Raw genomic sequence first — 20694 nt, forward strand, 5'->3', positions numbered from 1 at the left:
GAATATCAGGGCCCTACTGAGGTTAAATGAAATACAAAGTATAAAAGTGTAGAATAAGACAGTCTAATTAAGTGCAACAATAAGAAGTAACACAGGATGGAAAGAACAACAATAAGTACAACAGAGACAAAATAATCACAGAAAGGAATACAGCTCAACATAGAGATAACAACCGGGGATCTCCCAGGATACCGTCCTGTAGTCCCAAATATAAATATCCAGTGGATCTCCCAGGATGTCGTCCCGTAGTCCAACTCATAATGCACAAGGATCTCCCGGAATACCGATCCGTAGTCCCAAATATAAATACTCAGTACTAGGAAGAATCTACCGGGTGCAGTCTCGTAGTTCCAATATAAAAGTGCAGGGGGGTTTCTCGGAATACCAATCAGTAGTCCCAAAGTAAACATGCAAGGGGATCTCCCAGGATACCGTCCCGTAGTCCCAAAGTAAATACATAGCAGCAACACGAAGAACACTCAATTCAATTCAAATTCCATACCAAGGTAAAATAGGTATTTCTAACCTAGCATGCTGTACAAAATCCAAATAAGGCAGTTTGAGCAAATAAAGCTTTTGAGCCATATAGGCATGCTTCCCTAAGCTAACAGTAAGCTTAAATTGCAAGTAGTATAGGCACGAAAAGAAGCACAATTATAGTTAATTAATGAAAACAGGTTTTATAACAATTAGCACAAGTACGCGCTCGTCACTTCACGTACGTGGCATCTCAAATATCAACAACACCAAATCCTAAGGGGGAATTCCCCCACACAAGGTTAGGCAAACCACTTACCTCGAGCCGGTTCAAAAATCAACCTGAAACCATGCTCTTGCCATGAGTACTCGACTCCAAATGGCCCAAATCTATTCAATTCAATTGCATAATGTAAATATAACTTCAAGTAACTGATTCCACTAATTAATTCTAAGATAATACGCGAAATTAAGAAAAAATATAACCAAAATGCCCTTCGGGCCCACGTCTCGGAATCGGGTAAAATTTACAAATTCAGAATCCCCATACTCTCACGAGTTCATTTATACCAAAATTATTCCAATCCGACATCTAAACCCCAAAATTAGGCCTAACAACTTTGCTCCATTTTTCCTCAATTTTCATCCCAAATCCGAAATTAAATGACAAAAACTAAGATTAGATTATAGGACTATAACTAGAAAGGGATTAGGAATCGTTACTCATTGATTTCCTCTTCAAAATCCTCCCAAAATCGCCCTCTCCCGAGCTCCAAATTGATTTTCTAACTTTTGATTTCAAACCCATGACATGTCTTGTTTTCTGCCCAGCAAATCTGCTTTTGCAGCCAAGGGACAGCACATGCAGTCCCGCTTCTGCGGAAACTTAACCGCACCTGCTATAATTCATTAATTTCCCATTTCCGCACCTGCGACCACTTTACTGCATCTGCGGTCATGCAGGTGCGTGGGCACTTCCGCACCTGCGGCTTCTAGACTTTCCTCATCTAGCCGCATATGCGGTCTCCTAGCCGCTTCTACGGCTCCGCTCTTGCGGTCCCAAATCCGCAGGTGCGGTTATGACAGCAATCCAGCAGCTTCAGCTGCACACTCTAACTCTCAACTTCCCGTCAACTATCCGGAATCATCCCGAGGACCCCGGGACCTCAACCAAAAGCACGAACAAGTCATATACCAGTATCCAAACTTATACAAATCTTCAAAGCATCACAAACAACATCGAATCAACCAATTAACATCGGATTCAAGCCTAAGAACTCCAATAACTCTCAAATTACGCTTTCGATCAAAAAGTCTATCAACCCTCGTTCGAATGACCCAAAATTTTTCACACACGTCACATTCAACACTAAGGAGCTATTCCAACTTCTTGAATCCCATTCCGACCCTTAGATCAAAATCTCACTATCGAACCGGAAACTTCCAAAAATTAACTTTTGGCATTTCAAGCCTAAATAAGCTACAGACCTCCAAAACACAATCCGAACACGCCCCTAAGCCCGAAGTCTCTCAACGGAGCTAACGGAACCAACAGAATTCCATTCCGAGGTCGTCTTTACACTGCTCCAACTACGGTCCAAATTCTAAAACTTAAACTCTTATTTAGGGACTAAGTGTCCTAAAACTCTCCGAAAACTCCAAATAAATCCTCCCGTCAACTTGCAATAGCAGAAACAGACACGGGGAATGCAGTTAATAGGGGATCGGGGCGTTAATTCTTAAAACGACCGGTCGGGTCGTTACATCCTCCTACACTTAAACATTTGTTCGTCCTCGAACGAGCATAGAGACATACCTGAAGTAGTGAAAAGATGAGGGTAACGGCTGCGCATATCCTGCTCGATCTCCCAGGTTGCCTCCTCGACCGGCTGACCCCGCCACTAAACCTTCACTGATGCAATGTTCTTTGACCTCAGCTTTCGAACCTACCTTTCTAATATCGCCACTAGCTCCTCTATATAAGATAGATCCTTGTCCAACTGGACTGAACTGAAATCCAACACGTGCGACAGATCACCGTGATACCTCCAGAGCATTGAAACATGGAATACCGGGTGAACTCCTGCCAAGCTGGGAGGTAAGGTCTCATAAGCAACCTCTCCAACACGCCGCAATATCTCAAAGGGGCCAATAAACCTCGGACTTAACTTCCCTTTCTTTCCAAATCTCATAACGCCCTTCATAGGTGAAACCCGAAGCAGAACCCGCTCTCCAATCATATAGGAAACATTATGAACCTTCCGATCTGTATAACTCTTCTGTCTGGACTGGGTTATACGGAGTCTATATTAAATCACCTTAACCTTCTCCAAAGCATCCTGAACTAAGTCTGTGCCCAATAATCTAGCCTCACCCAACTCAAACCAACCCACCAAGGATCTACACCGCCTACCGTATAAAGCCTCGTACGGTGCCATCTGAATGTTGGACTGATAGTTGTTATTGCAGGCAAACTCTGCCAATGGCAAGAACTGATCCCAAGACCCTCCAAACTCAATCACACACGCACGGAGCATATCCTCAAGAATCTGACCAGTGTGCTCGGACTATCCGTTCATCTGAGGGTGAAATGATGTACTCAACTCCACCCGAGTACCCAACTTATGTTGTACGGCCCTCTAGAACCGTGATATGAACTGAGTACCTCTATCTGAAATGATAGAAACTGGAATACCATACAGACGAACAACCTCTCGGATATAATAGGTAGTACACACAGGAATGAAGTGTGCGAACTTGTCGTCGATCCACAATCACCCAAATGGCATCGAACTTCCTCAAAGTCTATGGGAGTCCAACTACAAAGTCCATGGTGATCTTCTCCCACTTCCACTCCGTGATCTCTATCTGCTGAAGCAACTCACCCGGTCTCTGGTGCTCATACTTCACCTCCTGACAGTTGAGACACCGAGCTACAAACCCAATTATATCTTTCTTTATCTGCCTCCACCAATAGTGCTGCCTCAAATCTTGGTACATCATCGCGGAACCCGGATGAATGGAATACCACAAACTATGGGCCTCCTCTAGAATCAACTTCCGAAGCCCATCAACATTGGGTACACAAATCCGACCCTGCATCCTCAATACCCCATCATCACCAATAGTCATATCTCTGGCATCACCGTGATGAACCTTGTCCTTGAGGACAAGCAAATGAGGGTCATCAAACTGACGCTCTATGATATAATCAAATAAGGAAGACCGAGAAACCACGCAAGCTAGAACTGGACTGGGCTCCGAGAGATCCAATCTTACAAACTGACTGGCTAAGGCCTGAACATCCATCGCCATAGGCCTCTCCGATGCTGGTAAATAATCCAAAATCCCCAAACTCTCTGCCCGGTGACTCAAAGCATCGGCCACCACATTGGCCTTGCCCAGATGATACAAAATAGTGATATCATAGTCCTTCAGCAGCTCTAACCACCTCTTTTTACGCAAATTAAACTCTGCTTGAACAGATGCTGCAAACTCCGGTGATCAGTATAAATCTCACAAGGCACACTGTACAAATAATAATGCCAGATCTTCAAGGCGCGAACAATAGAAGCTAACTCGAGATCATGGACAGGATAATTCTTCTCATATACTTTCAATTGTCGGGACGCATAAGCAATCACCCTACCGCACTGCATCAATACCACTCCAAGGCCAATCCTTGAGGCATCACAATAGATAGTATAAGACCTAGAACCTGTAGGCAATATCAAAACTGGGGTTGTAGTCAAAGCTGTCTTGAGCTTCTGAAAGCTCGCCTCACACTCTTCCGTCCACTGGAACGGAGCACTCTTCTGGGTTAGCCTGGTCATAGGTGCTGCAATAGATGAAAACCCCTCAACAAATCGAGGGTAATAACCCACCAAGCCAAGAAAACTATGGATCTCTATAGTTGAGGACGGTCTGGGCCTACTCTACACTGGTTCCACTTTCTTCGGATCCACCTGAATACCCTCACTCGATACCACATGGCCTAAGAATGCCACGAAATCCAACCAAAACTCACATTTCGAGAACTTTGCATATAGCTTTTTTTCCATCAAAGTCTGAAGCACAATCCTCAAGTGTTGCTCAAGATCTTCCCAACTCCGGGAATACACCAGAATATCATCAATAAAAATAATGACGAACGAGTCAAGATATGGATGGAACACACTATGCATCAAATACATAAAGGTTGTTGGGGCATTGGTCAGCCTAAATGACATAACAAGGAACTCGTAATGACCATACCTAGTCCTGAAAGCAATCTTCGGGATATCTGTCTCCCAAATCTTCAACTGATGGTAACCTGAACGCAAGTCAATCTTAGAAAACACTTGTGCACCTTGAAGCTGGTCAAACAAATCATCAATACGAGGCAAGGGATACCGGTTCTTCACTGTAACTTTGTTCAACTGGCGATAATCAATGCACATACGCATAAAACCATCCTTTTTCTTCACAAACAAGACAGGAGCACCCTACGGTGATACACTGGGTCGAATGAAACCCTTATCAAGCAATTCCTATAACTAATCCTTCAACTCAGGAGGGGCCATACAATATGAAGGAATAGAAATGGGTTGAGTGCCCAGGAATAGATCAATGCCAAAATCAATATCTCTATCGGGCGGCATGCCTGGAAGATCAACTGGAAACACATCAGGAAAATCCCGTACTACGAGGACTGAATCAACTGTAGGGGTATCAATACTGACATCTCTCACATAAGCTAGATACGCGTCACACCCCTTCTCAACCATACGCTGAGCCTTAAGAAATTAAATCACTCTATTGGAAGTATGATCTAAGGGACCCTTCCACTCTACTTGTGGTACATCTGGCATAGCCAGCATTATGGTTTTGGCGTGACAATCAAGAATAGCATAATAGGGCAACAACCAGTCCATGCCCAAGATAACATCAAAATCTACCATGCTGAGCAATAATAAATTGGCTCTAGTCTCAAAAACACTAAGAGCAACCACACACGACCGATAAATGTGATCCACAACAAGAGAATCTCCCAAAAGAGTAGAAACATAAACAGAGGAACTCAAAGAATCCCGAGGTACACCCAAATGTAGGGTAAAATAAGAAGACACATAAGAGTATATGGAGCTTGGATCGAATAAAACCGATGCGTCTCTATGACAAACTAGGACAATACCTGTGATGACAAAATCGGAGGCGACAGCCTCGGTACGGGCAGGAAGGGCATAATATATAGTCTGGCCTCCCCCTCTAGGGTGACCTCTACCTCGCCGACCTCCACCTCTAGCTGTCTGAGCCGGTGGGGTAGCAACTGGAGCTGTAACCATAGCCTGAGAACTCTGTGGGGCACGCTGTGGCTGAGAAGTCTGTGGAGGTGAACCCCTCCTAAGTCTGGGGAAATCCCTCACCATATGGCATGTATCACTATCGCGCCCCCTTTTTCCCTCCGCGGAGAAAGTCCGAATTCCGACGTTCATGGGGGTGTAATAACTCATTTTCTTTTAGGAATTGGGTATTTGAAGAGTCGCCACCTAACGAGTTATGGTGCGTTAGGGCACCTAGAGTGATTAACTCTTGTATTAGTTTGCATTACCAGATATTTAGGGTAAGGGCTCAAAATAACCTCGAGTGGAAGGTGTTAGGCACCCCTCTTGGTCCACAACTATGGGTCCCGGCCGAACTTATATTCATAAATTAGTCCATATAAATAAATAGTTGAATCAAATAGGTTGCAAGTAAAGCACGTTGGGTAACTCAAGTAATAAGATAAAGATTTTTTTAACAAGTTGTAAAACAAAGGTTAAATAGAAAAAGGAATTTTGGTAAAGGAGGAGTCCTAGGTTGGTTAGCCTATAGGATCACCCCACACAATGTCCGATAAACACTCCTCGATGAGGGGCTACACGTGACATTAGCGCGTAGTCATCATATCCCATATCTACCTTTCACATCCCCTTAGTGGTCATGCAAAGCGAGTGTTTGGTCAGCGATTTTTATTGCATGTTGTTACCTGTCCCTTCTTAATGGTTCTGGAGGGATTTAGGACCTCTCTCTATAGGTGGTTCTAGACAGATCCCTAAGGTTTTAAAGGTGAAAATTCTAAGGCAACAGGCAAAACAATTAGGACTTTTAGCATATAAGATAAAAGGGAGCAATTAGAGGCTCAAAGTTTCCTCCTCAAACAAGGCACATAAAAAGCACGACTCAAGCACAATTAAGGGCTTTTATTAAATAGTATCCTAAGGCAGGATGTCTAGGTGAATATGTAGAGGACAGGAAATTTATTTTTATAAACTCAGGAGTAATGACCCTAGCAGTTGTCTATCGATTTTTAAAGCCTGTTAGGATCAGAAAAACATTAAATCACAGAAAAACAGTTTCAGAATTGCAAGTTTTGAAAAAAATACCATATAGGCTTGCCTACGCATACCACTGATAACTACATCTTATAGTGAAACAAGGCAAGTTTTAAAACGTACCTTTTAATCCCCATAGACATGCTATCTAATGACAAATTGAGGCAGTTTTGAAAGAACTCATTTCAGGAAGTATAAACCGCTTAGTTAAACCAGTTTAGAAGTGAACTAAAATGCGGACTAAGTTGATTTATTTAGACTAGGCTAGATTGACAAGCAGAATTTGATGTATGGTTCCCTATAGGCATGATATCTAACTTTAATACTGATTTTAAGGAATGGCGGGCATGATGACACATGGAAACATACTTAAACACTTGTCATAACAAAATCTGGGTTAAATTATACCCTATAGGCATGGCATCTATTTGTGAGGCTGATTTTAAGACTTGCAAACATGATTTCTATTACGGAATTATTTGAAACCTATAGGCATGATTTTTAACATGGTGAGATAAACATGACAATATGTAAAGTCCTATAAGCATGATTTCTACTTAGTAAGGCAATCAGATTAAAATGTAAAATCCTATAAGCATGATTTCTACCCGTATTACCCCATAAACATGTAGCTACCCATCACTTTCACTAATTACCCCAATATTTGTTTACAAGTTATTACAGACCAAATGAATGAATTACACAAGTAAATAAGAAAATAAGAAGCTATTCTATAGGGAGGCTTCAATTAGGCCCAGATTTCCAAAGCCTCCAATAGCCTCAAATGCCTCAATTCCATAGACAATGTCATAGTCTAGGTGCATCAAAGTTCCCTAAGGATCTCAAGGATCCCGGGAAGTGCTTACACCTAGACTTGGTAACCAAAATTGAATAACTGCAGTATGGAAGAGCCAGCCTCAGTATGCCAGAGTTTAAAGGATTCTCAAGAGGATCCCAAGGCAGTACACATACTAGAGGGGGCAGAACTTATTGACTTAGGAGTAGAGTGAAAGTGCTTGACACAAGTTGAAAGGTTTTAATGGGAAAACTGTATTAAAAGGAAGATTGTTTGAAATAATTTAGTAAAACAATAGAGACAGTTTGAAAAGAGATTGGATTAGTGAACAAAAGTCCCAACACAACACCTTTAAGATAGGTTCATACACAGCCAGGAGTCACAGAATCAAAGCAAGTTCAGTAGTCACAAATAGGGGTCAAGGGATTTGGGGATACATAGAACACTTGATTGTATAACAAGCAAAGGTTTTGGGAATTGGTACAAACATGCTCAGAAACAGCTGACCAGACATAGTCACAGAACCATACATAAAGAACAAACTTACATACATGGGTGATAGGGATTTGGGGATACATGAAGCATATGATGGTAAGCACATAAGAGGTAGAGATAATTGGTATAGACATGCTTAGAAACAACACAGAGGGGTAATACACTGATCTTAAAGAAGGGAAGTACATAACATGCTAATAATGTAAACATATCAACTACAAGTTTCACAGCAAAACCATAAATAGAAGCAAACTAGAAACAGGATAAACTGAAGCAATAAAAAGAATCATATTGTTGTTGGAACTTTGAATTGAAACTAGAACATACCAGTAAAGAAGACAGTAAGCAAAATGAAAGATCAGGAGAACACAATGGTTAGCCTTGGCTTGCAGCTGGCTAACTTAGAGTAGTAGCAAGTAGCATAAAAGAGAGCAGAAAGTTTTAAGTATGTGAGAGAGAGTTTTTGAACCAAGGGTGTCCGTGGTTTGTGTTAATGAAAGAGTGTGTATATATAGTTTGAAAGCAGGTAGAAAATAAGGTAAAAATCAAAGTTCATCAGTAATTATGGGGACTCAGAATCAATCAGTTACAAAATTAAGGTAAGTACTCCCTTTAATTGAGGAGTAAACTTCAAACGGTAATAGACATGTAGCAAATAAGGAAGGAAATCGTATAAGGCTGAGCATAACAAATAAGGAAATATTTTCTGCATAGTACAAGTACACAACATGTAATAGAGGCTAGGTTCAACATATTTCAATCAAGGAAAGGACTTAAGAAATCAATTAATAGCATAATTGACCGCAGAATAAGGTCAGAAAATATTTTACATGGTTAAAAATCAGTAGAGATATCATGCGAAATCAGTAAAGATCAATCACAAAGACTCAAGGATTCAAAAGTAGAAAATAGCACTGATTTAGCACAGCTTTATAAGAACAAGCACATAGTAAGCAAAAACCAGGTCGAGTAGGAAAAAAATCGTATATAAATTAAGGATTCATGTAGAGCATAGTTTGAATTAGTAGAATAGTCACGATACAGGTAGGAGAAGTGAAGAATCAGAGACATTGGTGAACAAAATAGGGCAAAATCACCCAATAGGCAGGGATAGCCATAATTAGGAACTTTAACAAGCAATCATAGGGTAAAATCACAGAATCACAGAAACATATAGATTAACTGAACACGTTATCAAAATAAAACTCAGAAACCCAAGATTAGAACTAAGAAATTAGGGTTTTCAACATAGGCAAGTTGAAGAGGTAGGAAAATCATAGAATCAGTCGAAATATGTAAGAGATAGAAGTTTGAATCATAAAGAATCGGTTTAAACAAAGTTTTAGAAGAAGTTCTGAAAACCCTAATTTGAGAAGAAGGTGAAAACACTTTGAAATCGATGATTCTTATAAAAAGTTACAAGGATAGTGTAAAAAATCAACGAAACAAACTTAAATAATTTAAAAATCGTACAGATCTAGGAGATGTAAGCAAAAAATTAGGGTTTCAAAAGAAACCCAAGCAGAGATGAAAGAACCTGTCGAAAATCTCAAAGATCGTGACAAATACAGTATGATTTTGCTTGAAATCACACTGGAGTAGCCAAGAACAGGTAAATAGCAAACCCTAGATACAAGTCGGTGTGTCCCAGGGCCCTTGAAGGCCTCAGAGAAGGTGAGCATGGCAATAGAGGAGTCATTGGAGGCTTAGGAGTTGAAGGGAGATCACCGGAGAAGGAAGTCGGAGGTGGAAATAGCTAGGGTTAGGTTGGGGGGGTTGAGAGAGGAGATGAGATGAGAGAATATAGAGGTGACGGTCTCTGAGTTATGAGCTAGGGTTAGGGGTCGTTTGGGATAAAAAAGGAAGGAACAGATAAGGGTTGTTGATCTAAAAGATTTGGCGGGTCTTGAGTCGGGTAGGCGGGTTTAGGGTCTGGGTCGGGTAGCTTGGTTAGAAATTGGGCTGGGGTTGGGTTTAATTTAGGCTACAATTAAAATGTAAATCTGGCTATATTTTAAATTGCCAATTTTTCCTATATAATTTATAATAAATGATAAATAATTTTTGGAAACTAATTTTGTGTACTAAAATGATTTAAAATATATATTGAACATTTTAAAAATATAGAAGATTAATTTCATGCATATAAATGTAATTATACATTAAATGGGCTAATATTGCAATTATATGTAATTTAGCTTTAAAAATATGAAATGCAATTATAAAAAATGCCTAAAAATATTTTAACCATATTTTGGCATAAATATAGAAATTAAATGACTAAATTACCAAAATAATAATTTAAGGGATAATTATTGGGGATTTTATGAATAAAAAAGAAGGAAATAAATCAATTTAAATCCTTAAAATTATGGGAAAAATTATATAAACCTTGGGCATGCTTATATATGCATATATATGATATTTTGAAGGTAGTTATGCATATATAAAAAATATAGGAAAAAATTGGGTATCAACAATCACCATACTCAAAATAAGCTCTGGAAGGACGTGGCGGTTATGACTGGCTCGGGCCAGGTCTGCTGGACTGACCACTGAAAGCACCTCGCGCAGGAGGTGCACTAGATATTATAGGTGCATAATAAGGCTCATGCGGCCTAGGAGGAGCTGGAATACCACTGGCTACTGGGAGAGCTGAATGAACGGGGCGACTCGTATAACCCCTACCATGACGAACTGCAGCTGGAGCACGGGCACCAGAATAATGGCCTGACTCTCGAGACCTCTTGGCTTCCCTCTCCTCTCTATCCCTAGCATGCATACTCTCTATCCTCCTAGCAATGCTCACCACCTGCTGATAAGAAATATCCATCTCCAACTCACGAGCCATGTTAGACCTGATGATGGGAATAAACCCCTCAATAAACTGGCGAACCCTCTCGCGAACAGTAGAAACCAAGGCTGGGGCATGTCTAACCAAGCTAGTGTAACGGACAGCATACTCCAAGATAGTCATAGTACCCTGGCGCAAATACTCAAACTCTGCGCGACATGCGTCCTTGAGGCTCTAAGGAACATACTCTCTCAGGAACATATCTGAAAACTGATTCCAAGTCAAGGAAGCAGCCTCATCCGGACTGTCTAACTCATAGGTGCGCCACCACTCATAGGTGGCTCCTCGAAGCTGGAAGGTAGTGAAGGAAACCTCACTCAATCCTGATATACCTATGGTACGGAGAATACAGTGGCACTCGTCTAGAAATCCCAAAGCATCATCTGATGTTAGACCATTGAATACATAAGGCTTGTACTTCTTGAACCTCTCAAGCCTCAGCTGCTCATCCTCGGAAGTCGCTGCCCTGTCCTCGGGAGGATCTAGGACTGTAGGTTGTACAAGAATAATCTCTAAGAGCTGATCAACATGCACTCGCTGCTTAGGAGTGCGGGCAGTGGGAGTCTGTGCTCCTCCCCTGGCCCGAGATGTGGTTGCGACAAGGGGAAGCAACCCTGTCTGAGCCAAAGTGGTGTACATGCTCATGAACTGTGCAAGAGTCTCGTAGAGAGCTAGAGTAGTAGTAGCACAGTAGGCGTATCAGGTGCCTGAACTCCAGCTGGAACTGCTGGTGGCACTTCGGTGGTAGATCGCGTGGGTTCTCTGGCTGCACCACGTGCGCATCCTCGGCCTCTACCCCGGCCCCGACCTCTAACGACTTCAGTAGGGGGCGCAGGTGCCTGATCATCTTTGGTAGCACGTGTCCTCACCATCTGTAAGAGAATAGAAGACAGAAGTTTAGAATTGTTATATCAAAATCTCGCACGACAAGGAAATCAAATGAAGTGGAATTTTCCTAACAGTTATATAGCCTCTCGTAGATAAGTACAAATGTCTCCGTACCGATCCGCGAGACTCTAATAAATCGGCTTGTGATTCATGACTCCTATGAACCTAGATCTCTGATACCAACTTGTCACGACCCCAGTTCGCCCTCCGTGAACTATCGTGACGGCACTTAGTCTCTACGACTAGGTAAGCCTAACAAATTGCGGAAACAGAAATAACAGAATAAAACTAACCATAAACTATAGAAATAACATAACGAAGCGTTTAATATGTCACTCGGCATATACAATACAAACTCTGAAAACTAAAACAACATTTTCCAAAACCCGAAATCTCATGAAATCACAAGCTTTTGAATGTCTACAAGTATCTAACTCCAGAGTGTCTAACCAAAAGAAAATACAGAAGGTCTAATACTTTAAGAGAGAATAGAAAGGGACTCCTCAGTCTGAGGACGCAGCATATATACCTCGAAGTCTCTGGAAAATCGCCTCGCCTCAAGGGTGGTAGGGTTGAGTCGAAGTACCTGGATCCGCACATGAAAAACATGCGCAGAAAGGGCATGGCCTAACCTCGGTCGAGTAGTGACGAGGAAGGTCAAGGCCCTACTGAGGTTAAATGAATACAAAGTATAACAGTGTAGAACAAGACAATCTAATTAAGTGCAACAATAAGAAGTAAAACAGGATGGAAAGAACAACAATAACTACAACAGAGACAAAATAATCACAGAAAGGAATACAGTTCAACACAGAGATAACAATCAGGGATCACCCAGGATATCGTCCTATAGTCCCAAATATAAATATCCAGTGGATCTCTCAGGATACAGTCCCGTAGTCCAACTCATAATGCGCGGGGATCTCCCGGAATATCGATTCGTAGTCCCAAATGTAAATACTCAGTACTGGGGGAATCTACTGGGTGCAGCCTCGTAGTTCCAATATAAAAGTGTAGGGAGATCTCCCGGAATACCAATCCATAGTCCCAAAGTAAACATGCAGGAGGATCTCCCGGAGTACCGTCCCGTAGTCCCAAAGTAAACACATTGCAGCAACACGAAGAACACTCAATTCAATTCAAACTTCATACCAAGGTAAAACATGTATTTCTAACGTAGCATGCTGCACGGAATCCAAATAAGGCTTTTTGAGCAAATAAAGCATGTAAATCATATAGGCATGCTTCCCTAAGCTAACAGTAAGCTTAAATTGCAAGTAGTATAGGCAGGAAAAACAGCACAATTATAGTTAATTAATGAAAACGGGATTTTCAACAATTAGCACAAGTACGCACTCGTCACCTCATGTACAAGCATCTCAAATATCAACAATACCAAATCCTAGGGGGATTCCCCCACACAAGGTTAGGCAAGCCACTTACCTCGATCCGATTCAAAAATCAACCCCGAAATCATGCTCTTGCCACGAGTACTCTACTCCAAATGGCCCAAATCTATTCAATTCAATTGCATAATGTAAATATAACTTCAAGTAACTGATTCCACTAATTAATTCTAAGCTAATACGCGAAATTAAGAAAAAAATGACCAAAATGTCCCTTGGGCCCACATCTCGGAATCGGGTAAAATTTACAAATTCAGAATCCCCATAATCTCACGAGTTCATTTATACCAAAATTATTCTAATCCGAAATCAAAATCTAGATCAAAACCCCAAAATTAGGCCTAAGAACATTCCTCCATTTTTTCTCAATTTTCATCCCAAATCCGAAAATAAATGACAAAACTAAGATTAGATTATAGGAATACAATTAGAAAGGGATTAGGAATCGTTACCCACTGACTTCCTCTTCAAAATCCTCCCAAAATCGCCCTCTCCCGAGCTCCAAATCAATTTTCTAACTTTTGATTTCAAACCCTCGAAATGTCTTGTTTTTTGCCCAGCAAATTCGCTTTTGCGGCCAAGGGACCGCACCTGTTGTCCTGCTTCTGCGGAAACTCAACCGCATCTGTGATAATTTATTAATTTTCATTTCCGCACCTGCGACCATTTTACCGCATCTGCGGTTACGCAGGTGCGTGGACACTTCCGCACTTGCGGCTTCTAGCCTTTCCTCATCTGACCGCATCTGCGGTCTCCCAGCAGCTTCTGCGGTCCCCAATCCGCAGGTGCGGTTATGACAGCAATCTAGCAGCTTCAGCTGCACACTCTAACTCTCAACTTCCCGTCAACCATCCGAAATCATCCCGTGTCCCCCGGGACCTCAACCAAAAGTACGAACAAGTCATATACCAATATCCAAACTTATACAAATCGTCAAAGCACCACAAATAATATTGAATCAACCAATTAACATCGGATTCAAGCCTAAGAACTCCAAAAACTCTCAAATTACGCTTTCGATCAAAAAGTCTATCAACCCTTATCCGAATGACCCGAAATTTTGCACACACGTCACATTCAACACTACGGAGATACTCCAACTTCCGAAATCTCATTCCGACCCTTAGATCAAAATCTCACTATTGAACCGGAAACTTCCAAAAATTCAACTTTCGGTATTTCGAGCCTAAATAATCTACGGACCTCCAAAACACAATCCGAACATGCCCTTAAGCTCGAAGTCACTCGACGGAGCTAATGGAACCAACGAAATTCCATTCCGAGGACGTCTTCACACTGCTCCGACTACGGTCCAAATTCTAAAAGTTAAACTATCATTTAGGGACTAAGTGTCCCAAAACTCTCCGAAACTCCAAATAAATTATCCCGTCAACTCACAATAGCAGAAACAGACACGTGGAATGCAATTAACAGGGGATCAGGGCGTTAATTCTTAAAACGACCGGCCGGGTCGTTACAACTTCCAATTCACTTGTATCTAGCCATAATTAGCTTAACAACATCAATAAATGCTAAAGAATTCAACTCCAATGCTTTATTATAGGTTTTCTATCATTTTTCCCAAAAAGTCAAAAATCGACCACGGACCCCCTTGGTCAAAACTCAAGATTCGGACCAAAACCCAATCACCCATTCACCCACGAGTCCAAATATGCAATTAGTTTCGAAATCCGACCCTAAATCGAGGTCTAAATCCCAATTATACAAAAGCCCTAATTCTACCCAAATTCCCAATTTCTATCATGAAAACCTTAGATTTTTGGATGAAGATTGATGAAATGCAATGGGTAATTGAAAGAAAGTGGTTTAGAATCATATACCTACACTTTGGGGAAGAACTTGTCTCTTGAAAATCGCCCCAATGCCTTCTAGTTTTTGAAAATATGAAATTATGGCCCTTTTCCCGTTTTTGCTTCTGTTTTAAGTGTTGGGCGACAGTGTTCATCGCGATCGCGTGAGCACTGTCACATTCGCGAAGAGCAGCCTCCTAAGGACTTACGTGATCGCGGGAAAGGCTATGCGTTCGTGAAGGTTTAGCCCGCCCTACCTTCGTGTTCGCGATAAGGGGTTCGTGTTCGCATAGGGTTTCCCTAGGTTCCCTGACCAACCCTCCTAAAGCTACGCATTCGCAGTTGACGGTCGCGTTCGTGTAGAGAAGTTCCTCCCAATGCTCCGCGTTCGCGTAGAGTAGAATCCTCCCCCAGCCCAGTTTCCCCTTTGTGATCGCGAGAGTGACTACGCGATCGCGAAGCACAATGCAACAAACACCAGATACAGCAATCTCACACCAGATTTTCTAAGTCAAAAACACCCCGAAGGTTATCCGAAATTCACCCGAGCCCTTGGGGCTCCAAACTAAATATGCACACAAGTCTAAAAACATCATACGGACTTGTTTGTGCGATCAAATAGCCAAAAATAACATCTTAAACAACGAATATAGCATCAAAATCAATGAAAATCTCAAGAACTCTTAAAGTTTCCATTTTCACAACCGAGGGTCCGAATTATGTCATATGAATTTCGTTTCTTACCAAATTTTACAGACATAACTTATATACAATATTAAACCTGTACCGGGCTCCGGAACCAAAGTACGAGCCTGATACCATCAAATTCAAACATTATTCAATTTCTAAACTCCTTATATTTTTCAGTTAAATAATTTTCTTCACAAATTCATTTCTCGGGCTAGGGACCTCGGAATTCAATTTCGGGCATACGCCCGAGTCCCATATTTTTCTACGGACCCTCCGGGATCGTCAAATCACGAGTCCGGGTCTGTTTACCCAAAATATTAACCGAACTCAACTTAAATTCAATTTTAAAGGCAAAGTTAGCATTTTTCTCAAATTTTTCACATAAAGGCTTTCCGAATATACGTTCGGAATGCGCACGCAAATTGAGGTGAGACAAAAGGAGGTTTTTAAGGCTTCGGAATATAAATTTAACTTCTAAAACAAGAGATGACCTTTTGGGTCATCACACACAATCAATAGGTTCGAGGTTCGAGTAACAAGAAAAGTAAGTGGGAATACACGAGGTTCAAGTTACACGAACGGTAAGTGTGATTTGTGAATATGAGAAATTGTATTTTGTGTGTCACATTCCACCTCATACTTATGTGAGGCCCTAGATTACTTGACAAGTAAATTTATAAATACCATTTGTTTACTTTGAAGATAAACCTAAAAAAGGCAATTTAAAAGTTATTTAATATGCCTAGTTAAGGATAAAAATAAGTAATATACATAATAATTAAATTGGTAAGAAAATATATGCATTTAAAAAGTTAACAGTTCTTTTCCTTCCGATCGGCACATGTATTTGAGAAGCTAAAACATATATTTGAGCTGGAAAATTGTGCTAACTTATAAATTCTTTTTTTTTTGGTTAGAATGAAAACAAAACTTTGTTTAACAAATTTTTTGCAATTTTTTTAGACCATTTTTGGATTGAATTTTTTTTTACCATTCCTCGATTAGACCATCACCGTCATTGAAACTTTTATGGCTCCACAGATGGAGTGAAATTATATTACTGGAGAGAAGCTTGAAGAATGCTAGCAAGTAACAATTTAATGAGTTAATAAGTATTAGACGTTTTATATTATTTTTTCTTATCTGATAATTCTGTAATTGTTCATTTCTATTATACTAATGTGAATTACTTTCTAAACAATCAATAATAACTTTTCCTACTTTTTAAATATATTTAATTATCGTTAAGCATAACAAGATAATTATTTTTCAAGCTCTTGTCAACTGAAAAAAGTTAAAAGCGAGAAATGGTCTTAAAAAAGTTTCAATCGAGAAATGGTCCAAAAAAGTTTCAAAAAAAATTGTTAAACAAAGTTCTTTTATCATATCTGGAAAAAAAAAGAATTTATAAGTCAACATATTTTTCCAACTCAAATATGAGTATATGTTTTAGCTTCTGAAATTCATGTGCCGATCGGAAGGAAAAGAACATTTAGCTTTTTAAATGCGTATTTTCTTACCATTTTGATTATTATGTTATTACTTATTTTTGTCCTTAATTAGGCATATTAAATTAATATTTAAATTATATTTTTTAGTTTTATCTTCAAAGTAAACAAATGAGACCCATGAATCCACTTGTCAAGTAGTCATGGGCCTCACATAAGTATGACATGGAATGTGAAATGCAAAATAAAATTTCTCTTGTGAATATAGTGAAAGTTTATACGGTGTTAACATCAAACCAATGAATATAAGATAATTGTTTTCCATACACACATTTATTGCTGTCACTGAACATGATTAAGTTAGTATATATTTTCAATTCATTTTTTGATTTAACACAAACACTAAATGCGAGTAGTATTTATCGTGGGAATACTATGAATCCTCTGGGTGGAGCAGGCATAAAAAAAAAACAAGGTAAGTATTCCTCTGCCTTTTAAGGGTAACTAAGAGGGTGTTTTGCTGTGCTAATTAGTCAAACTGACTTATAAGTATATTTTGACTTATTTATGTGTTTGATAAATATCCATAATGCATTAAGTTAAGTGCTTATTAGTTATTGTAAGCCAAAATAAATTAAAAATCATGGATCACGTCCAAATTATAAATTTTCAGTTTGTCAGTACTTTCGTTTTGATCAAATATTTTACTATAGTATATATCCCTGATATTATTTCGCCATCCCCAAATACCCTTATTGAAAAACCTCTAACCCTCTCCAAGACTTCTCTCTCATCTTCTATGACTTCTTTTAGGCACAGCAACATCATCGTCGCAATCAAGATTTCTTACGGCTCCTCTACATAAACTGAAATCAAATTTCCATTTGGATATGAATCTTTCTCTTTGTAAATCACCCTTCTTCATCTCCTTAATGTTTTAGATTCATTTTAAACCTAGTTATTTATGCGGTAACTTGTTTTCCAAATTCTTAAGTTTTCTGTGTTTTCTATCCAAATATGACTGACATCTATTTTTTATTTCTATGAAAACTTTTGCCTATGAAACACCAGTGAAGAAAACAATAAACTTAAAGTTCATAAACCTTAATGATATATTTGTATAAAGTCAAAGAAGATGATCTATTTATGATTATTAGCTTTAGTTTTGAACTTAATATTATGTGTACTACTTAAGTATATATTTTACTGAAAAATTTCGTCAAATTATTAGTAATTACTATATTATAGGTTATGATTTTATTTTAACAAATAAATTTATATTTATAAAAAAATTGGGTAATTAATTTTGTATTAAAAATAATAAGAGACATAAATTATTTTGTATTTAAATCAATATGAAATTTAAAAAATTGTAAAATCTCTTGTTAGTGTAACAGCTTTGAGGGCATTTGGGTCATTTTAACATAAAAGTTGCTTACTGGTATTTTCTTGCTACACACCTCAATTGCTTATTTTCAGTTTCAGTACTTTTATTCAAATTCATAATTATTATTTATTAAATTAGTTTTAGCACTTAAAAGTACTTTTCAACCCTTAATGCTTATCACCTACTTTAGATTAGCTAAGCCAAATAAGCTCTAGAACTAAACTAGATTAAAGATTACAACTAGATGCAAGCTCAGTTGTTATGTTAACGCTAAATTTTGGTTAATCTGAAAATAAAAGTTTAAATAAAAGAGACGTTTTTTCTTTTCACATAAATTAGGATTTTTTTTAAATATTTAAATTTGAAATGCGTAGCAAGGCTATAACAAAAACAAGTTTTTAGCGTCAATTTTTTCTTTCCTTATACTTATTTGAAAGTTATTTTGTGTGCATCAAAGACGAGGACGGTCGAGTATTGATGGAATAGGCCTAGATTAGGCAAAGATGGCAGTCGTACTTTCATAAACTTCTAAATGAAGAGGGGGATGGAAACGTCGTGTTAGGGAAATTGGGGCACTCCGAGAGTCACCAAGACTTTAGGTATTGTAGGCGCATTAAGGTTGAGGAGGTCGTGGGTGCGATGAGTAAGATGAGTCGGGGCAAAGCGACTGGACTAGACGAGATTCTAGTAGAGTTTTGGAGATATGCGGGTAGAGCAGGCTTGAAGTGGCTGGCTGGGTTGTTTAATGTTATCTTCAGGACAAAGAGGATGCCTGATGAGTGGCGCTGGAGTACAATGGTTCCGGTGTACAAGAACAAAGGGGATATCTAGAATTGTAACAACTATAGGGGTATCAAGTTACTAAGTCATACCATGAAAGTTTGGGAGAGGGTGGTGGAAAGGAGGATAAGGAAGGCGGTATCAGAAAATCAGTTCGGGTTCATGCCGAGTCGTTCTACTACGGAAGCTATCCACCTTATCAGGAGGTTGGTGGAACTATACAGGGATAGGAAGAAGGATTTGCATATGGTGTTTATAGACCTAGAGAAGACATATGACGAGGTCCCTAGGGACGTCCTTTGGAGGTGTCTGGAGGCGAAAGGTGTGCCGGTGGCTTACATTAAGGCGATAAAGGATATGTATGATGGAGCTATGACTCGGGTTAGGACTGTGGGAGGTGACTCAGAGCCTTTTTCGATAGTTATGAGGTTACACCAAGGATCTGCACTCATCCCGTTCTTATTTGCTCTGGCGATGGACGCACTAACATACCATATTCAAGGAGAGGTGCCATGGTGTATGTTGTTAGCTGATGATATAGTTATGATTGATGAGACATGAGGTGACATTAATGGGAGACTGGAGATATGGAGGCAGGCCCTGGAGTCTAAAGGTTTCAAGTTGATTAGGACTAAGACGGAATATGTGGAATATAAGTTCAGCGACGTGACGGGGGAAGCGGATGTGGAAGTCATGCTTGACTCACAGGTCATCCTCAAGAGAGAAAGTTTTAAGTACTTAGGGTCAATTATCCAGGGAGATGGGGAGATCGTCGGGGATGTAACGCACCGTATTAAGGTAGGGTGGATGAAATGGAGGTTAGCGTCTGGAGTCCTGTGTGACAAGAAGGTGCCTCCGAAACTCAAAGATAAGTTCTATAGAGCGGTGGTTAGACCGGCCATGTTGTATGGAGCTGAGTGTTGGCCAGTCAAGAATTCACATATCCAGAAGATGAAAGTAGCAGAAATGAGGATGTTGAGATGGATGTATGGGCACACTAGGCTGGATAAGATTCGGAATGAAGATATTCGGGAGAGGGTGGGCGTGGCTCCCGTGGACAACAAAATGCGGGAAGCGCGACTTAGATGGTTCGGACACATGCGGAGAAAAAACCTAGATGCACCGGTTAGGAGGTGTGAGCGGTTGACTTTGGCAGGTACGAGAAAAGGCAGAGGGCGGTCTAAGAAGTATTGGAGCGAGGTGATCAGACTAGGACATGGTGTGGCTTCAGATTTCCGAGGACATAGCTCTTGATAGGAACATGTGGAGGTCGAGCATTAGGGTGGTCGGCTAGGGGGTAGTCGAGAGT

General features: G+C 40.0%; 1 protein-coding gene across 1 annotated transcript; it reads left to right on the top strand.

Moving 5' to 3' along the window:
* Positions 1-19478: 19478 nt before the first annotated feature.
* On the top strand, positions 19479-19946 carry LOC138879548 (secreted RxLR effector protein 78-like). Its single transcript, XM_070159164.1, has one exon. It carries the CDS (start codon positions 19479-19481, stop codon positions 19944-19946), a length of 468 nt encoding a protein of 155 aa, XP_070015265.1.
* The last annotated feature ends 748 nt before the right edge of the window (positions 19947-20694 follow it).

Source organism: Nicotiana sylvestris, chromosome 10 (assembly GCF_000393655.2).
Source record: "Nicotiana sylvestris chromosome 10, ASM39365v2, whole genome shotgun sequence".
NCBI lineage: Eukaryota > Viridiplantae > Streptophyta > Magnoliopsida > Solanales > Solanaceae > Nicotiana > Nicotiana sylvestris.

Coding starts and splice junctions, on each gene's coding strand:
- LOC138879548 (XM_070159164.1), top strand. CDS start 19,479: ATGAAAGTTTGGGAGAGGGTGGTGGAAAGGAGGATAAGGAAGGCGGTA.